At 44.8% G+C, this 17,747-nt stretch overlaps 1 protein-coding gene, 1 long non-coding RNA gene and 1 pseudogene across 2 annotated transcripts in view; 2 read left to right on the top strand and 1 right to left on the bottom strand.

Annotated features, from left to right (window-relative positions):
- Positions 1-6,583, top strand: part of LOC139555890 (lactation elevated protein 1 homolog B-like) — a 72,563-nt pseudogene extending 65,980 nt beyond the window's left edge.
- An 884-nt stretch (positions 6,584-7,467) lies between these two features.
- On the bottom strand, positions 7,468-16,907 carry LOC139556673 (uncharacterized). The gene is made up of 2 exons (XR_011671165.1): positions 16,776-16,907; positions 7,468-8,422 (listed from the first exon to the last, which is right to left on the bottom strand). It is a non-coding gene; the product is annotated as an uncharacterized lncRNA (long non-coding RNA).
- Positions 15,741-17,747, top strand: part of LOC139556672 (forkhead box protein O3-like) — a 52,040-nt gene continuing 50,033 nt past the window's right edge. Inside the window, exon 1 of the mRNA XM_071370906.1 lies at positions 15,741-17,376. Coding sequence (XP_071227007.1) covers positions 16,819-17,376 — 558 coding nt within the window. The 5' untranslated portion in view covers positions 15,741-16,818. The remainder of the gene's footprint in view (positions 17,377-17,747) is intronic.

The following is a 17,747-nucleotide window of genomic DNA, read 5'->3' as shown; positions in this document are numbered from 1 at the left end:
CTCGTCATCACATCTCTCTTTTTTTCCTCTTTCCCCATTTTCACATAATTTAATTTCTCTCTCCTTCCATTTCCCACAGTTCTTTCATTCCAGTCTCCCAATCTCTCTATCTCGCTCCCTCCCTCCCTTGCTCCATCTTACAGGACTACTGCTGTGAGTGTCTGCTCCTCTCTGGTGGTTTAGTGGAGCCCCTAGTGGCCAGGTGCAGTTGGGACACCCCCTACCCATGCAGTTGCATGTCGTGGGGGGTACAAAAGGGAGGCTCCAGCTGGGGGGTTGGGGGTCTGGAGGAGGGGAGCTGGGGGGTCCAGTTGTGTCCTGGGTCACCCTGCGCTCAAAAATGTTTTCCCAAGAGGACCAGCCGAGGCAGGGGGAGGTTGTGAGAACGACCCTGTGGTACAAACCACCCAGGACCCAAGGCAGTCACACTTTAAGGGACTAGATCATTAGGTGTAATTAGGGTGCTCACATTGTTATTTCCCTCCATGTAGCCTCACTTGGACTGAATACATCCCCCCCCCCCCCCCCCCCCCACACACACACACTTACACACACACACACACACACACACACACACACACACACACACACACACACACACACGCTCCACTCCCCAGTTAGTGAAAATACTTTGATGTCAGAAGAGTCGTCTAGGACGGGCCGGCATAAAAGCACTGTTTTAAGCTTTCTCTTTTCTCTCTCTCTTTTTCCCAACCCATCTATCCCTCCCTTTTCTTCTCTCCCTCTACACAAGCTGCAAGACACAAATGGATGAATGGACAACAACCTTTACCCCCCCCCCCCCCCCATCTCTTTTTCAGCCTTCCCACCCCATGTTCTTTGAGACCTGGTCAATTCTCTGGGCCAAACAAAAAAAGCATCAAATGTTTCCTGCGATTGGTAATGAGGGAGTGGACTTCATCAAGCCGCAGTAGTCAGCTATCCTTGGCTTTTGTTGCCTCTCAATGGCACCGCGCTCTTTGAAAAACTCAAAAGCAACTTTTTGAGGAGCGAGCGACAGAAGGAGAAAAAAAACTCTGTTTTTATGCTAAACAGCTGTCCAGAGAGAGAGCGGTGGACAGCCTGGACAATGACATGATTGGACCTACATGTGTTAAATGTGCTTACATGTGTCTCTAAAGAGACTCTGATTCTCATGTCTGTCATGACTCTGTGAGAAAACAAGCAAGCAAGAGTGCTCTTCGACCGGTAGCGAGTTAACCTGACAGTGACTGCACTACTACCTGTTTATTGGAAAGGGATGTCCAGAATGTGGTGTAGGATTTTGAGCTAGAGGACAGTATTGGGATATGATAGTGTGTAATTGGGGATAAGGTTGTGTGGAGAAGTAGTGTGGAGAGTAACATCCTAGCATGTGGGGGGGGGGGGGGGTGTAGAAAAGGGTAGAGTATGTGGGTGGATGAAATCTGCGAGGAAGCAGTAGGAACTTCTCAAACCCCTCAAGACGGTAATCATGTAATGACCCACAAGGCCTCCTCCTCATCTGATTATAAATAACTGACTGTGTTCCCTTCACGTCTCTCTTCCCCCCTCTCTGTCTTTCTCGCTCTTATTTTCTTTCTCTTTTCCTTCAAGAGCTGCTCTGAATATTAGTTATACGTCTGTCTGTTTGTGTGCATGTTTTACTGCGTGTGTTACTGTCTGCCTGCGTTTGTGTGTGTGTGTGTGTGGCGGGCCACCTTGGAGCTCAGGCGTCTATAGTACAGACAAATCAAAGATACATCAAAAGGAGCGAGAGAGAGAAGAAAAGATTAGCTTTAGTTTGTGATGTTACGTGGATGTTATGGTGGAGGGATTATTTACCTGTCGGCTGCGGCACTGCTTGGCGAGGTCGCGGCTAGGTTGATGAAATGACATGTCCCTTTTGTGCGCGGGGAATGGTACGTTTGTCAGGTTGTTATTAAGCCTGATTCAACCAATTGGCTCAGAGTGGGAACCCTGTTCATGTGAGCGGGCGCGTAGTTAAGAAGTTGACAGCGGAGGGAGAAGAATGGAGTATTTCCGTCCCCTTGCTTTGTGGTGATTGCTAATTATCCCACAGCTCAAGGCCCGTGGCACAAATTCACTGATTTCATAATTTGCTCCGAGCTGTCATTGAATACTGATTTGCGTAGCACGGCGATCGCTTGGATCGTTTGATGATATACGTTTTTCTTTTCTTGTTTTTTTTCTGAGAATGGACGAAATGATGATTATAGTTTGTCACACTCGCTGACATGTATCCTGTTGACGTTTTATACTGGCTGGGAAAGCTTGAACTCTGCAGAAGAAGTTTAAACTCTGCTGTACCACTTGAATAAATAACATATGGCAGATCAGCTAGATAAATAAGACAAATGAAACATGACAAAATTCCTTCTGCAAAACAAGTTAGTTCAGACATTTGTGCTTCCCTGCCATACTTGTATCAGCAGCCGTTTCCTGTGTCACCCTTCTGTGGTAATGCTGTTGTCCACCTCTCACTCACTCTATCGCTCTCGCTTACGCACAACCCTCTCAGCCCCTTACACACAACCTTCTCTCTTCTTAACCCCCTTACACACAACCCTCTCTCTTCTTCACTCCCTTACACACTACCCTCTCTCTTCTTAACCCCCTTACACACAACCCTCTCTCTTCTTCACTCCCTTACACACTACCCTCTCTCTTCTTAACCCCCTTACACACAACCCTCTCTCTTCTTAACCCCCTTACACACAACCCTCTCTCTTCTTAACCCCCTTACACACAACCCTCTCAGCCCCTTACACACAACCCTCTCTCTTCTTAACCCCCTTACACACAACCCTCTCTCTTCTTAACCCCCTTACACACAACCCTCTCTATTCTTAACCCCCTTACACACAACCCTCTCTCTTCTTAACCCCCTTACACACAACCCTCTCTCTTCTTAACCCCCTTACACACAACCCTCTCTATTCTTAACCCCCTTACACACAACCCTCTCTATTCTTAACCCCCTTACACACAACCCTCTCTCTTCTTATCCCCCTTACACACAACCCTCTCTCTTCTTAACCCCCTTACACACAACCCTCTCTATTCTTAACCCCCTTACACACAACCCTCTCTCTTCTTAACCCCCTTACACACAACCCTCTCTATTCTTAACCCCCTTACACACAACCCTCTCTCTTCTTAACCCCCTTACACACAACCCTCTCTATTCTTAACCCCCTTATACACAACCCTCTCTCTTCTTATCCCCCTTACACACAACCCTCTCTATTCTTAACAACCTTACACACAACCCTCTCTCTTCTTAACCCCCTTACACACAACCCTCTCTATTCTTAACCCCCTTACACACAACCCTCTCTCTTCTTAACCCCCTTACACACAACCCTCTCTATTCTTAACCCCCTTATACACAACCCTCTCTCTTCTTATCCCCCTTACACACAACCCTCTCTATTCTTAACCCCCTTACACACAACCCTCTCTCTTCTTAACCCCCTTACACACAACCCTCTCTATTCTTAACCCCCTTACACACAACCCTCTCTCTTCTTAACCCCCTTACACACAACCCTCTCTATTCTTAACCCCCTTATACACAACCCTCTCTCTTCTTATCCCCCTTACACACAACCCTCTCTATTCTTAACCCCCTTACACACAACCCTCTCTCTTCTTAACCCCCTTACACACAACCCTCTCTATTCTTAACCCCCTTACAAACAAACACACATTGATTTTGGTGCCGAGGTTGTTTTGGCCACATTGCCAAATCAATGTGTTTTGTTTTTCTGTGTGTTGGAATACTGCCAGCCAATGGGCTTAGACTCTGGGGTCGACTAGAGAAGACAGCAGGGAACCTCTACTATATGTAAGAGCGTGTGCGATTGGGCCTGCGTGCGTACATGAGTGTGTTTACTACATGTGTGTGCGTACGTATGTATGCTTGGATGTGTGTGCTTTCTTTTCCCTTCACTCTGTACATCCATTGCCTTGTGTTGGACAGTATGGAGGTCACACACACACTCACTCACTCTAAGCCCCAGTGCCCCTCTATGATGGTGGTTGTGGGAGTTTGCTGTTTTCACGTGTCCCTAACCTCTCCCCCCTCGCAACTGCAAGGATCAGTGCTGAGTGGAGGCACCTCACTTTGAACACGAGAGGTTCTCATGAGCTGTCTATCCATGGAGTCACACACACACACTGAGTACAAAGTACACAGAGTGATGGCAGTTAGGATACTTTTACATCAACCTAACAAAACACACACACACACACAACTGTTCTGCCACTTTGCATGCAATATGAAGGAGGCAACAGAAGATAGAGAAGAGGCGAGACAGAGAAAGGCAGTGAGTTAAGAGAAGGTAAGGACAGAGAGTAAGGACACTAGTCTACAGTGAGAGAGAAAGGGATGGATAAAGGAGTAGAGAAATCCAGAATGATTAAGTTTGAGCCCTATTCTTCTCATTGCCTGTACACACACACACACACACACACACACACACACACACACACACACACACACACACACACACACACACACACACACACACACACACACACACACACACACACACACACACACACACACACATAGAGTATGAATAACGTTGCTCATTGGTGATCAGGAGATTTGAAGTGCCTTCGTCTTTCAGTGTATGCAAATAAAAGACATCGCAACCCTCTTAACCTGAACAAGAGTTAAAACACACACGTAGACTCATTCCGCCTTGCATTCACAGGCTAAGGTTTGTGTTTAAAGCCTAACATCCCGTTCTTTGGAGATGGAGTGAAAAGCTCCTTCACCCTCCTCGCCGCCGTTTGATGTGGCCATTTCAGCCTTATTAATTTCATATTTTATTATCCCCCTCTTTCTCTCTCCTTTCTCTCTGTGTGTGTGTGTGTGTGTGTGTGTGTGTGTGTGTGTGTGTGTGTGTGTGTGTGTGTGTGTGTGTGTGTGTGTGTGTGTGTGTGTGTGTGTGTGTGTGTGTGTGTGTGTGTGTGTGTGTGTGTGTGTGTGTGTGTGTGTGTGTACACAGTAAAGTAAAGGAGGGTGTTGAGTAGGGGCAGTGATATTAAGGCTGAAGTAATGGCCATTGTTATTTCTGTTTATTAACAGCTATAATGCTATATATTGGGTACATTTATCAATTCAAATCAAATCAATTAAGTCTGCTAAATGACTTAAATGTATTGTAAATGTAATTCAAGAGTGTGTGCGTGTGTGTTTCCATAGTAACGGGTCCCAGGGTTCTAAAGGTGCAGGGCAGAAAATTAAGACTGTGGAACCATCGCAGACTGTTCCTTCAAACTACTGTGTGATCGAGTAAGTTACTTACATAACAATCCGCTCTCTATGTCTATTCCACTTTCTCATCTCTCTCTCTCTCTCTTCCTTTCTTAATTAAATGTTTATTTTTATAGAACCTTTATTTAACTAGGCAAGTCAGTTAAGAACAAACTCTTATTTACAATGACGGCCTACACTGAACCCGGACGACGCTGGGCTTTATCTATATCTTGGCCAGGTCGCAGTTGTAAATGAGAACTTGTTCTCAACTGGCCTACCTGGTTAAATAAAGGTGAAATAAAAAAACATTTAAAAAATGTGCGCCACCCTATGGGACGCCCAATCAGAACGGGTTGTGATACAGCCTGGAATCGAACCAGGATGTCTGTAGTGACACCTCTAGCACTGAGATGCAGTGCCTTAGACCGCTGCGCCACTCGGCAGCCTTTCGTTCTCTCTTTCTCCCAACTCCATTCTCTCTCCTGATTGTTGTTGTATCTCTCTTCTCTATTTGTTGACTACTCTCTACTACCTTTTCTCTTTCTAACCGTATCTCTTTATTTTTTCTTATTCTCTCTTTTTGCCCTCGCTTCCCCCTTCTCTCTCTGTCCTCATCTCATCCACTCATTGTCCTTTTTCTCTCTTTTTCTGCCTCATTCTGTGTCCTTCCGTTTCTGCCTGCCTCTTTTTTTCTCTTCCTCATTCTTGTTCCCCCTTCTCTCGACCATGCTCCCGCCTCCTGACCACTCCAATTCTATTATAATTCCTCTGTGCTCTTTTCAATGTCAATGACTACAGGCTATTGTTGACCGTTGTTGTTGAGCAGAGAATAGCATTCGCCTTTAAGTGTTTCTATATACTCTTATGCATGCGTGAGTGGGACCATTAACAACATCAATAGCTGCTCTTTCACCAAGTCATACCACAGTCTAGTGTATGAGTGTACACACATACAAAAATAATTAGAATTGTGTGTGCACGTGTGTGACATATACAACCCTCCCGTAGCATGACACACACTGGGTAGTACAATGTATTTGTGAAGGACCGTTACAGGGCCAAGCCTTCATCTCTTGTTCCCTGTTCTACTCCACACAGAGAAAATGTACTGGGGGGTTGCACCCTGTGGTCAGGGTTAAAGCCCAATACTGGCAAAATAAAATTTTCATAATGGTTACATACATATTGTACTATACGTGTGAGTGTGTTGATAGTAAACTCATGCACGCATCTGTATGTGTTTATGCTTATTATCCCTGTCTCTGTATGTTCCAGCCAGTGGATGCCAGTCACTACCTCAAGATGGCCTAGGCGTTTGAGAGTGTTTATCCGCCATGTCCCCATGCTCACCCTCACCCTGAAGCAGCGCCCGCAAGGTTTTAGAGTCATAAAGCATCTGAGAAAAACAAAATTGCTACTGTTTATACCACTTGAATGAAGAATACAATTTTTATTTTTGTCAACTCTGTAAAACTATCAAGGCTCAGGCTAAGACCCAGATGCAGACACAGGAGGAGGATAGTACGAGTCTCGGAGTTTATTATAGTACAAGGGGCAGGCAAAGAGTCGTAATCCAAATCAGAGTCAGGCAGGTACAGGACGGCAGGCAAGAACAGGGTCAGGACAGGCAGAAAGGTCAGAACTGGGAAGACTAGGAAAGCAAAAACTAGAGCACAGGAAACAACGAAACACGCTGGTAATGTAGGACTTGCCTGGATAAGCCGAACTGGCAGCAGACAAACAGAAAACACAGGTAGAAATACACAGGGGATAATGGGGGGGGGGGGAGATGGGAGACACCTGGTGGGGGGTGGAAACAAGCACAAAGGGTGTGCTATCAGGGTGTGACAAAAACATAATCTCCGTCAGATTTTTGTCTAACGCCAACGCCGTCAGAACGATGAAAGGTCTGATAGAACGGTTATGTTTTTATTGTTGATTTTCTAATTAATCATTTTCCATATTTTACAAATGTTTGTATTGAACTTTTATTTTTAGAGACAAAAAATGTCTGTTTTGAGTATCTGTTGTCACCTCCGTCAGTGAGGTCAATATTCGGAACAATATTTGAATCACTGTTCTGCAACATATGCTTAAATAATTGAAGTATTTGCTGTGCTAGACCTAATGGATAATGTTTGCTTTATAAATGTTGTTTTATGTTCTAAATCTAGAAAAACATGTCAAAATGCTAATGAAATTAGCCCTGGAGCATTTAATAGTGTTGGAAAACAAAACAAAACAGGTTTGGAGATTTGTATTACATATAATGTTAGAATTAAACAATCAAGGCCAATAAACACTTGTTGCACAATAATTGTATGGTGTCTGATGGTGTCCAGCCAGTTGCATTTTATAATAATAAAAATTTGGTTGTTCCTTTACATGGTGTGATAGCTGATATGTTGGTCTATCAAATGTAGTTAATATGAAGACAAATATTTGTCCAAAAAAATAGAGATTGTCCCGTCTTTCAAGAATCTCTGAGCTCTAAAACGGCAACATTTGTACTGTGGTGTACTGTATTGTTGTGAAAGTACAGTACGTGTAATAGCATTCCCCGTAATTTGATATATCCACACTCTCCCACAGCAGGTGTCACTAATTCACTGCAGTTCTTAGTGTTGTTACGATTCCATTGTCCCTCTGTCCCAGGTGAGGGTGGTGCTGTTGGCTGAGGCTCTTCTGGAGGGAGGAAGGACGACCTCAACCGCCTGCTACTCGACGTCCTGGTTCTGAGCGGGGTGGACCACGGTCCAACCACAACAAGACCACAACATGACCACAAACACAATCATTGATATAAACATCTCTGTTGTTGTGTTGATAACCCCTCCGTTTGTGGCTGTGTTTGTGTTAAACCCTCTTGGTGGTCATGTTTGTGTCAACCCGATTGTTTGTGGTAATGGTTGTCGTTGTGTTAACCCCGCTGTTTGAGGTTGTGGTTGTGTTAATGACTCTGTTCTGCAGTCCTGTTTGTAGGATGCGGGGGACTGCCTGTCTCTGGTCACAGCAGAGGAGGAGATCTTTACATTCCAGAGGACGATCTCAGTCCAGACTGACCGAGATGCAGACGGAGATGTACTGGACCCAAAGGGACTGCATTAACACTGCACACACAAAATGAGGATCGCAGTAACTTCTAAAGACCTGAAAACACATAGAGGGGACAGGTAACCAACAACCACTTCTCTTTCAGGCTGAAGTACAATAAAACAAGCCCAAATACCTCACAAAACACAGACAATTGGTACAGGAGCGATCAATCAATTCTACCCCTTTAGACTGGAGTATAACGTGATGAGCCAAAACTCACAACAGACATTCAGTCAGGGAGATAAGAACTAAAGTGCTTTCAGACAGCCAAAGGAGTATCGCCTAGTACCCCGCCGAATACACAACTTGTCCCTCTAGTCAAAGTGGCCTTCACACACAAGCCCTCAGTCTATGGGTGTGTTCGAGCAGTAAGCCTAACGAAACCGACCGTAGACGAAAGTCGACGAGTGAAGTTGTGGAAGGTGCATCTGCGACAGCTGAAAGTCGGACACTGTAGTGGTTTTCCAACAGCAAGGCTCAGATCAACATAGCAGTATCAGCAAAGCTACTACTGTTTATAAAAGTGTTTCTGTGTAAATGTCTATTTAAACTTTTCTATACCCGCATATCACACACTCACAAACTGAAAACATAAAGTGTGTACAATTCATTGGACACTTTCATTTGTGTCCCCTGTAGCTTTAGTATCGCAGCAAAGTTGGTTCCTGTTTCATTCACGTGTTTGGCCACATTCGCATGGGTCAAACAAAAACACCCTAATGATTGGTTGACAAATAGTGCCTCCAACAATGCAGGTGATGGCTCCAACTGCAATAACTTGAAGGAGACTTCATCAAAAACTGCATGACATAATTTTTGTAAAGTTCCAGCATTCAACATGTAGTCTTAAGTCAGAGAATTTTTATAACCATGATGCAACACTTTAAAAGGCGGTGACCAACAATGGTCACCGACTTGACAAAAGTGATCGCCTTGAACGCGGCGAATGCGACAGTTGCCAGGACCATAGCAATGAAATAAGTAAACATTATCAACGTGCTGAAAAAGAATCGCTATAACACCATAAGCATGCATAAAAACATATTTACACGCAACAGAAATTATTTATCCCAAAAATGTATTAGAAAACAATGATTTTTATTGTTAAATGTGACTATCAGTTTACACTGTTAGCCAGCTAGCTAGTGGAATGGTATCAAATACAGCAAACACATGGTGTCCATGTTTGTGATGCCATTCCATTCGCTCCAAACTAACCATTATGACTCATCCTCCCCTCAGCAGCCTCCGGTGGTGCTGATGTACCACCACGCAAGCTACGTTTTGTACTGTGATTGGTCAACAACGACGGCACCGCTTGAAAAATAGAACAGAATCCTATTTTCTCCTCCTCGGCTGAGTGGCTTCCACTGGCACAAGCATTACCGGGGTGGAAATGTTGTTTCCTACCCTCACCACCTGGGGGCAGCCCGTCAGAAAGTCCAGGACCCAGTTGCACCAGGGCAGGGCCGAGACCCGGGGTCTTGAGTTTAATGACGAGTTTGGAGGGTACTATGGTGTTAAATGCTAAGATGTAATCGATGAACAGCGTTCTTACATAGGTATTCCTCTTGTTCAGATGGGTTAGGACAGTGTGCAGTGATTGCGATTGCATCATTTGTGGACCTATTGGGACGGTAAGCAAATTGGAGTGGGTCTCAGGTAGGGTGGAGGTGATATGATCCTTGACTAGTCTCTCAAAGCACTTCATGATGACGGAAGTGAGTGCTACGGGGCGATAGTCGTTTAGCTCAGTTACCTTAGCTTTCTTGGGAACAGGAACAATGGTGGCCCTCTTGAAGCATGTGGGAACAGCAGACTGGGATAGGGATTGATTGAATATGTCCGTAAATACACCAGCCAGCTGGTCTGCACATGCTCTGAGGACGCGATGCCGTCTGGGCCGGCAGCCTTGCGAGGGTTAACACGTTTAAATGTTTTACTCAAGTTGGCTGCGGTGAAGGAGAGCCCGCAGGTTTTGGTAGCGGGCCATGTCAGTGGCACTGTATTGTCCTCAACGCGAGCAAAGAAGTTGTTTAGTTTGTCTGGGATGGAGAAGCTGGGAGCCACGGTCAGCCTCACATCCGGGTGCCGGACTCAGTCTAATGGGCAGGTGGAAAGGACCAATCAGGAGCTGGGGAGGTTCCTAAGGAGTCACTGCCAGGAACGGCAGGGGGAGTGGGCCAGGTTCCTTCCCTGGGCAGAATACGGCAAGAAATCCTTCACTCATCCACCAGGCTGACTCCCTTCCAGGGCATCCTGGGATATCAGCCGGCCCTGGCTCCGTGGACTCCGAGCCAGACCAAGGCCCCTGCAGTTGACAAGTAGTTCCGGCGCACAGAGGTGTGGAACGCTGCCAACGTGAGGCTTCTCTTGTTTTGTAATGCTCCATGTTTAAACTCACAATCTGCACCTGCTTCCTGACTCCCTGCGTCTTTGTTACAATTCCCCAACGTGGGGACAAATGTGGGGACCCCCACCCCCTGATAATTTTTTTTTTTTAAATGTATTGTGAAAAACATATATCTTTTTTTGAATATTTGGGGTTTTTGGTCTGCTATATCGGGGCTCTGTAGTAGTCAAATTCTTTTTGACACCTTTATCTGAATCCCACAGTTCTTACCTCTCTAAGACTAAGAAATATTGGGTGTCATAAATGGCACTATTAGAGTTTATACTAAGACGAAATGCAATATAGCAATCAATGTCTACTACTTCATAGGCTTTATCCAGTGTACACCAAGGGTTCCAACATTTCAAGTGGGCATTAGGGGAATTTTCAGTCGAGGGACACTCCATTATGAGACTTATAGTTTTGAAATCTAAATTTACTTTGAGGGTAGTATAAAATATTATGCGTCATTTAGAAAATGCCACCAGAGGCGGTCAGTTTATCAGGTTTTAAAATCTGATTTATGCTTGATCAGAAAATGCGGTCCGGGTGTGACACCAATTGCGGCGCCTCCAGAGGCTCGCGCTGCCAAATCAAGGTCCGTACTGCATTGTCGTGCGCCTCCCAAATGTTGTAATAATGTGGAGGGCTCCACATGATTGGTTAACGGTAGGCTTGGGCGGTATAAACAAAAACTCACTTCCTTGACAATTTCCTTCACAACAGCCCTGCTCCGCGAGGCCACATCACAGTAAATGTAGTACGGCAAAGCAAATGCCGGAATGACCATATATTGGCTTTTATTACTGACATCCCCCTCACGTACCTAAAAAGGAACTGACAGGGAAACAAGGGAAACTAATTCAAGCCCAATATTAATCTTTCTAAAACAGAGGGGGGTATACTTAGCTAAGCTGAGCAGGATAAGGGACAACCCACATCGGTGAGAGCTGAAGGGATGGAATAGTGTCCTTCTTAGTGGATAACTACCACCCCCTTGTGGTTGGTATTGAATTGTGCCACTGGACATTAAACAATGTCCTTACTGTGTGTGCTGATACTTTATGTAACCTGCCATCTGCCCTGTAAAAATGCAAAATGTAATTTATTTGCTCCTACTGTTTAATAAACTAAAGGTGAAAATAAATGGGTCTTGTGCCTTTTTAGGGATGAAACTGCAAAGGCAAAATATGGTATTACTTAACTCAGGGGCATAGGAATGCCCTGCCAGGCCCATCCAATCAGATTGATCAAAAATATAAAAAATTCTATTTTTTTTTATTACTACCTCATCAAACATTATCTTAAATAATCCTCTTCCTCATCTTGACCCCCCCCCCCCCCCCCCCCTCTAGCTCTGACTCTACTGATAGCTACTTTACTGAGATGAAATGTACTTTCTAGTCCTGTGATATGTAGTTGTCCCACCTAGCTATCTTAAGATGAATGCACTAACTGTAAGTCGCTCTGGATAAGAGCATCTGCTAAATGACTAAAATGGAAAATGCAAATTTATTATTAAAAAATGACATGCACATTTCTGCAGGCCGACCCACCAACACATCTCTGGCTATGCCCCTGGCTTTTACTTTTTATCTTATGTTAGATGTATTGGATGCCTCCGGGTTCATTCAAATGGCAGGCATGGCTTGAACGAGCTGAAGAGAGAAACCGACTGAAATGCTGGGCTGACTTTCTACCTTTCTACCACAAGATGGAAGCAAATGATGGGTAAGTGATGACAAAGATGAGTTGTTATTGCTTCTAGTTATGTCATCCTGTTAGCGCACAATAGCCTATCCAGCATGTGCCAACCTACCCTGTCTTCGTGAAGCAGTATCAGAGAAGTGCCCAGTACACCTACAGAACCACACGCAATTTTGGCTTCCTGCCCTCAAGACTCCTGTAGTCTGAGCCACCTGGCATAAAATTGTGTGCAATCAATGTCACAGTATTAATGCAGTATAGTACATTGAGTTTTCAAGTGTGTGAACTGTGTAGTGTTTGGGTACGTTATGATCATAAGATCATCGTATTTGTGCCAGCTCCCTGGTACATATCTAGAGGCCACTGGAATTGTGTGTATGTGTGTGTGTGTGTGTGTGTGTGTGTGCATGCCCCTTCTGCGTGCATGTGTTTGTGTCTTGGTGTGTTACTGTCAGTTTGTTTGCTGTCTATTCCACTATAAATCTCAATTAAGGGAAAATCAATCACGGTCTATTCCCGAGGGCTCTAATCCAATCAGAGCATTACAAATGTTCGGGAAAACATCAGGCAGAAACATAAATGGTGGCCCTCTTGTGTATGCAACATTACACTAGCCACTGACCGGTTGTAGTAAGGGACAAGATAAAGGGGTGGATGTCACACAGGGGTGGAGAGTCACTAATATAGCTGTTTTAAGTGCGTAGGCCCCTGCTGTACACCTACAGTATGCGACCCTGTAGACCAGGGGTGGGCAACATGCGGCCCGCGGCCCCTCTTTAGTTGGCCTGCGGTCCAATTTAAAAAAAATAGTTTTCTTTTGAGAAGTCAGTCGGGGTCTCAACTTACTGTTGATAGTTAGAATAATATAATACACAAGGTGCAATTTCTAAATGTGGTTGTGCATCAGCAGTCACTTAATTAGCCCATATCAGCTAATTGGTAAGTTAGTCTAGCGGCCAGCTATCTAATCTTACAGTAAGGATGGTCGATTTATCGACCACGGTGGGGCCCATTGATCATCAGTTATCATATTAAAAACTGCAAACATTTGCCTCCACCCTATGGCAAAATGTGTAGAGTTGCAGGAAATCATGAGGGGGACCACTAAAATGTTTTGCTCGCACCCACGAGCCACAGCGGCCCCCTCATGCTGAGTTCCGTTTTTTTGTGGCCCCCACCCACATCAAAGTTGCCCATCCCTACTGTAGACTGACAGTATGTGACCCCTATAACACACAGCGCAGAGAGCACTTAAACAAACGGCCCCCTACTCTGTAGACCGACAATCCTGTTGGTGTGTTCGCTCTCTTAGGGGCACTGAATGGAGATCTTTGTGATGTGGTGAGCAATGTCAGTTAAAAACGTTGAACAAACTCTGTTGAGAACAAACAGTTCGCCGCGAGCCTTCGCAGCGAGCCGCGAGCCTTGTTGAATGCATCTCAGCTGATGCAACTACTTACTTAAAACAGCTACAGTATGCATGTCCTTGGCCTGAAATGGATGACACAGCCTCACATTAATAGGCAACACATCTGACATGGCTGTGACGTGATCATTTTGAATACACCCCGGGTGGGCAACACTGACACTGACCTCTCTCCACCTGTGTTGACCTTTCTCTCCACCTGTTTTCTTTCTCTTTCTCTCTCTCTTCTCTTAGAACAGCCTACAGAAGCATTCATTCATCCACCTCCTGTGTCCCTTTCCTCTCTCTGATGCCCAAAGACATTGTACCAAGTTGGGTCAGAGCCCTTCTCGCAAGCAAGGGGGGTGGCCGATGACATAAGAGCATACGACTAACTCCTTGAATGGCATAGTCCTTGATGTATGCAGTTGTCTAAAAAACACTATTTTGCATGAAATTTATTTTTCTTACCCTTAAGTGGGTGTACATTATTGTATTTATACTTGGGATATTGTTTTTCAACAGGAAAGGTTCAAATAAAGCTGGAGTGTGTCTTTAACCCTCCACTGCAGTAGCTAACTGCAGGCACCAAACTGCTGTATCAGCCATTCCTCTTTATATACATAGCTGGGACAGGAGGAACAAAGAGGAGCATGTTTATATGTGAGCTCGAGTGCATTTGTGCATTCGTTCTTGCGTTCATGTTGTATACTGAACAAAAATATAAACGCAACATGCAACAATTTGAAAGATTTTATTGAGTTCATAGAAGGAAGTCAGTCAATTGAAATAGTCAGTCTACATGCATGTGTATCTACTTCGTTTGTCATAATAATACATTAAATAGTGTTGACGTTTTCCATGTAAAATTGAAAGCCATAACACAACCAATGCCTTGCAGGATGTGTATGTTTTGTCTGATTTAGTATATAGGATTGTTATCCATTCCTAATCAATGCCATCCGTTCCAATAATTCATTGATGAATACTGCGCACAGGTGGAATGCGCGCATTCCTGTACATAAATCGAGAGCGCGTATCCCTGCAAGGCGGACAAGCACCTTACACAACATCTTCTCTAGAACAAAGACGTATGTAGGCTGACTAATGCTGGTGTTTTGGTACAGTCTTGGAGGCGGGAGGTGAGGGGCAACCACTCCGAAGTATCACATACAGGACAGATAACCATAGCATTTATTCCCTTATCTCTTGATTATAAAATGAATGACGTCATGTGTTTGAAGAGGTCGATTTGGTTGGAAGGGGGCGTGTTCTGCGCGCGCTGTCCACATTGATTGACACCCATGCTCACGGATTAAAGGGACAAGCGATCTAAACTTTAAAGATACTGTCATTCAAATAAAATGCCTTAACTTGACTTAAAGACTTTACTATTTTATTATAATATTTGGTAGAATGCATGTCATTTAGGTTATGAATGAAGTATAGGCTAATACCCAACACAAGGAAAATAAACACCTACTTGCATATGCCTAAATTGTTACACATGTGTAGGCCTATGTCAGTTGTTGCATCGTAACAGTCCACCACAGCGGAAGTGGAAATAGTGATACATATGTCCATCATACCTTAACAATTATTGTCATAATGTAGCCTTTGTCATTAGCCTATGAATTATATTTCCAAAATGAGCAATACAATTATTTGTAATTCAATGTAAATGTCCTCTATCCACCGTTGAGTTTCTTTGTGTCCTTATCATTGTACGATAATATTTTTATGATCTGTCTGTCTATTTATTTCTGGATCCCTCAACATGCCAAGACATGTGTCCCTTCCACAAACTGCTTGCCTAGATATGCCTGTGCGCACATAGGCTACTGTATCTTGGAGGGTGTCTCTTTAAAAGGCGGAAGGGGTGGCCTCTACAGTGGCGGTGGTAACGTTGGTTTTATCTAGCCACCACTATTGCTGCTGTTGCTGTATAACTTTGAGCTTGTTGAGGGCTGTCACATGACGGAATGTGCTAAGTAGATAGATATGTGTGTAGCAGAAGAGATCGGGCCTACTGTGACCGAGAGTATGATGTGGCGTTTCTTTTTCCATACCAACTGAGCTGCGTTCGTCAGTAAAGGCGACTTCTGAGAAACGGAGATATTATTCTAATTTCCGTTCCTTTTCGTTTTTCTATCCACACTGACAACAATACGCAGCGTTCCTGTATCCAGTCTAGTTTTAAAAAGGACTTGAGTGTGAAAGGGAATTTGGCAAGATGGCAGCAATGACAGAAGAGATAGGACTATGCAGGAATTAATCGCTGCCATCACCATAGCACGCAGTGACTGTACGCTTTTATCCGTGGCAGACAGCTTCAGTGTGATGACGTTTTACCAGGTTCTCCGTGGCTATTGACGAGGAGGTTCAAACTGGTGTATTCAGTTGCCTTGCATCAATGCGGGATTTGATCTTGAACGCGCAAGGTAGGAATGTGTAATCCGCTCATTGATGAACCAACTCGTGCTACACAGTAGATTACTCGTGAACGAACTGCAGTCACTGTACTGTTGTCATCAACATTGCTCCAGGCGAGGAGAAATACGACGAATATGCAGACGAGGAGAAATACGACGAATATGCAGCAACCCGTTTTGAACTGTTGTGATTGTCAAATGTAAAGTCGCTGTGGCTTGCATATGGAGCCAGGGAGAATAGTAATCGTTTATTAGTTATGGTGTTAAGACATTTATAATAGTCCACGAGTAATACGTTTGAAATATATCCTGATCAGCATAGCGGTGCTTTTTTTGCTACTAGAGGATTTTCTCAATTCACGCGGAGTTGGTAGTGACCCTTGGGGACTGCTGGTCTGGAATAGCAACAAAGGCGGGGGCGCGCATTCACGGAATGTGAATTTGACAACTCTCCACTACTTATCTACTGACCTTATCAGCGGGCAGCAGGGACGTGCGAGTGACTGAAGGAGAGATGGCCGAGGTTCCAGCGCCCAGCATTCACACTGAGTTGGACGTGGCCATAGACCCAGACTTCGAGCCACAGAAACGGCCACGATCGTGCACATGGCCGCTGCCCCGACCCGAGTCCAATTCTGGGAAACCAGAGAGCAATGACACTGACATTATACCCGAGGAAGAGGATGACGAAGAGGAACAACATGCCACTTCCATGGCCATCAACGTCAATGGCACCGGCTCCAGCCTGGGAGCAGACGACCAGAACAGCAACAGCCCTACGGCCGAAGGACTGCTGTCCAGACAGGAAAATGGAGGCTCCCCGCTCCCCTCCCAGTCCCCCACAGCCACTTCTGGCACACTCAGCACCAGCAGCCCGGGGGCGCAGACTGCACGGAAGTCCTCGTCGCGCAGAAACGCGTGGGGGAATCTCTCATATGCTGACCTGATAACCAAAGCCATAAGCAGCACGCCAGACAAGAGATTGACTCTGTCTCAGATTTATGAGTGGATGGTGAGATGTGTGCCGTACTTCAAAGACAAAGGTGACAGTAACAGCTCAGCTGGGTGGAAGGTAAGCACAAACGTTTCCCCTTGTCTCCTCATTCATTCCCTCATCTCCTCATTCATTCCCCCTTCCTCCCTTCCCCTGTCATCAAAACAAAAACAATAACAAGAAACACATGTCTAGAGAGTTTGTGCTTTTGGACCTTCCCTGGCTTTGTTTATAAACATACACACACACACACCACACACACTCTCTCTCTCTATTTCCAGCATTTGGAATTGAGAAAAACAAAAAACAATACCAAACTTTGTATCAGCAAGCGAGTCTGGACTGTCTGTAGCTTATTTAGAGAGACTTTAATCAAATGAGTTTACGACGCACAGAGATTGCTACAATTAGGCTACATAAATCATTAGACTGTACAGTCCTACAATTAA

This window comes from Salvelinus alpinus, chromosome 27 (assembly GCF_045679555.1).
Source record: "Salvelinus alpinus chromosome 27, SLU_Salpinus.1, whole genome shotgun sequence".
In the NCBI taxonomy this organism is placed as follows: Eukaryota; Metazoa; Chordata; class Actinopteri; order Salmoniformes; family Salmonidae; genus Salvelinus; species Salvelinus alpinus.
Note: the sequence above shows the minus strand (reverse complement) of the source record. Positions and strands in the feature narration are given on the sequence as shown.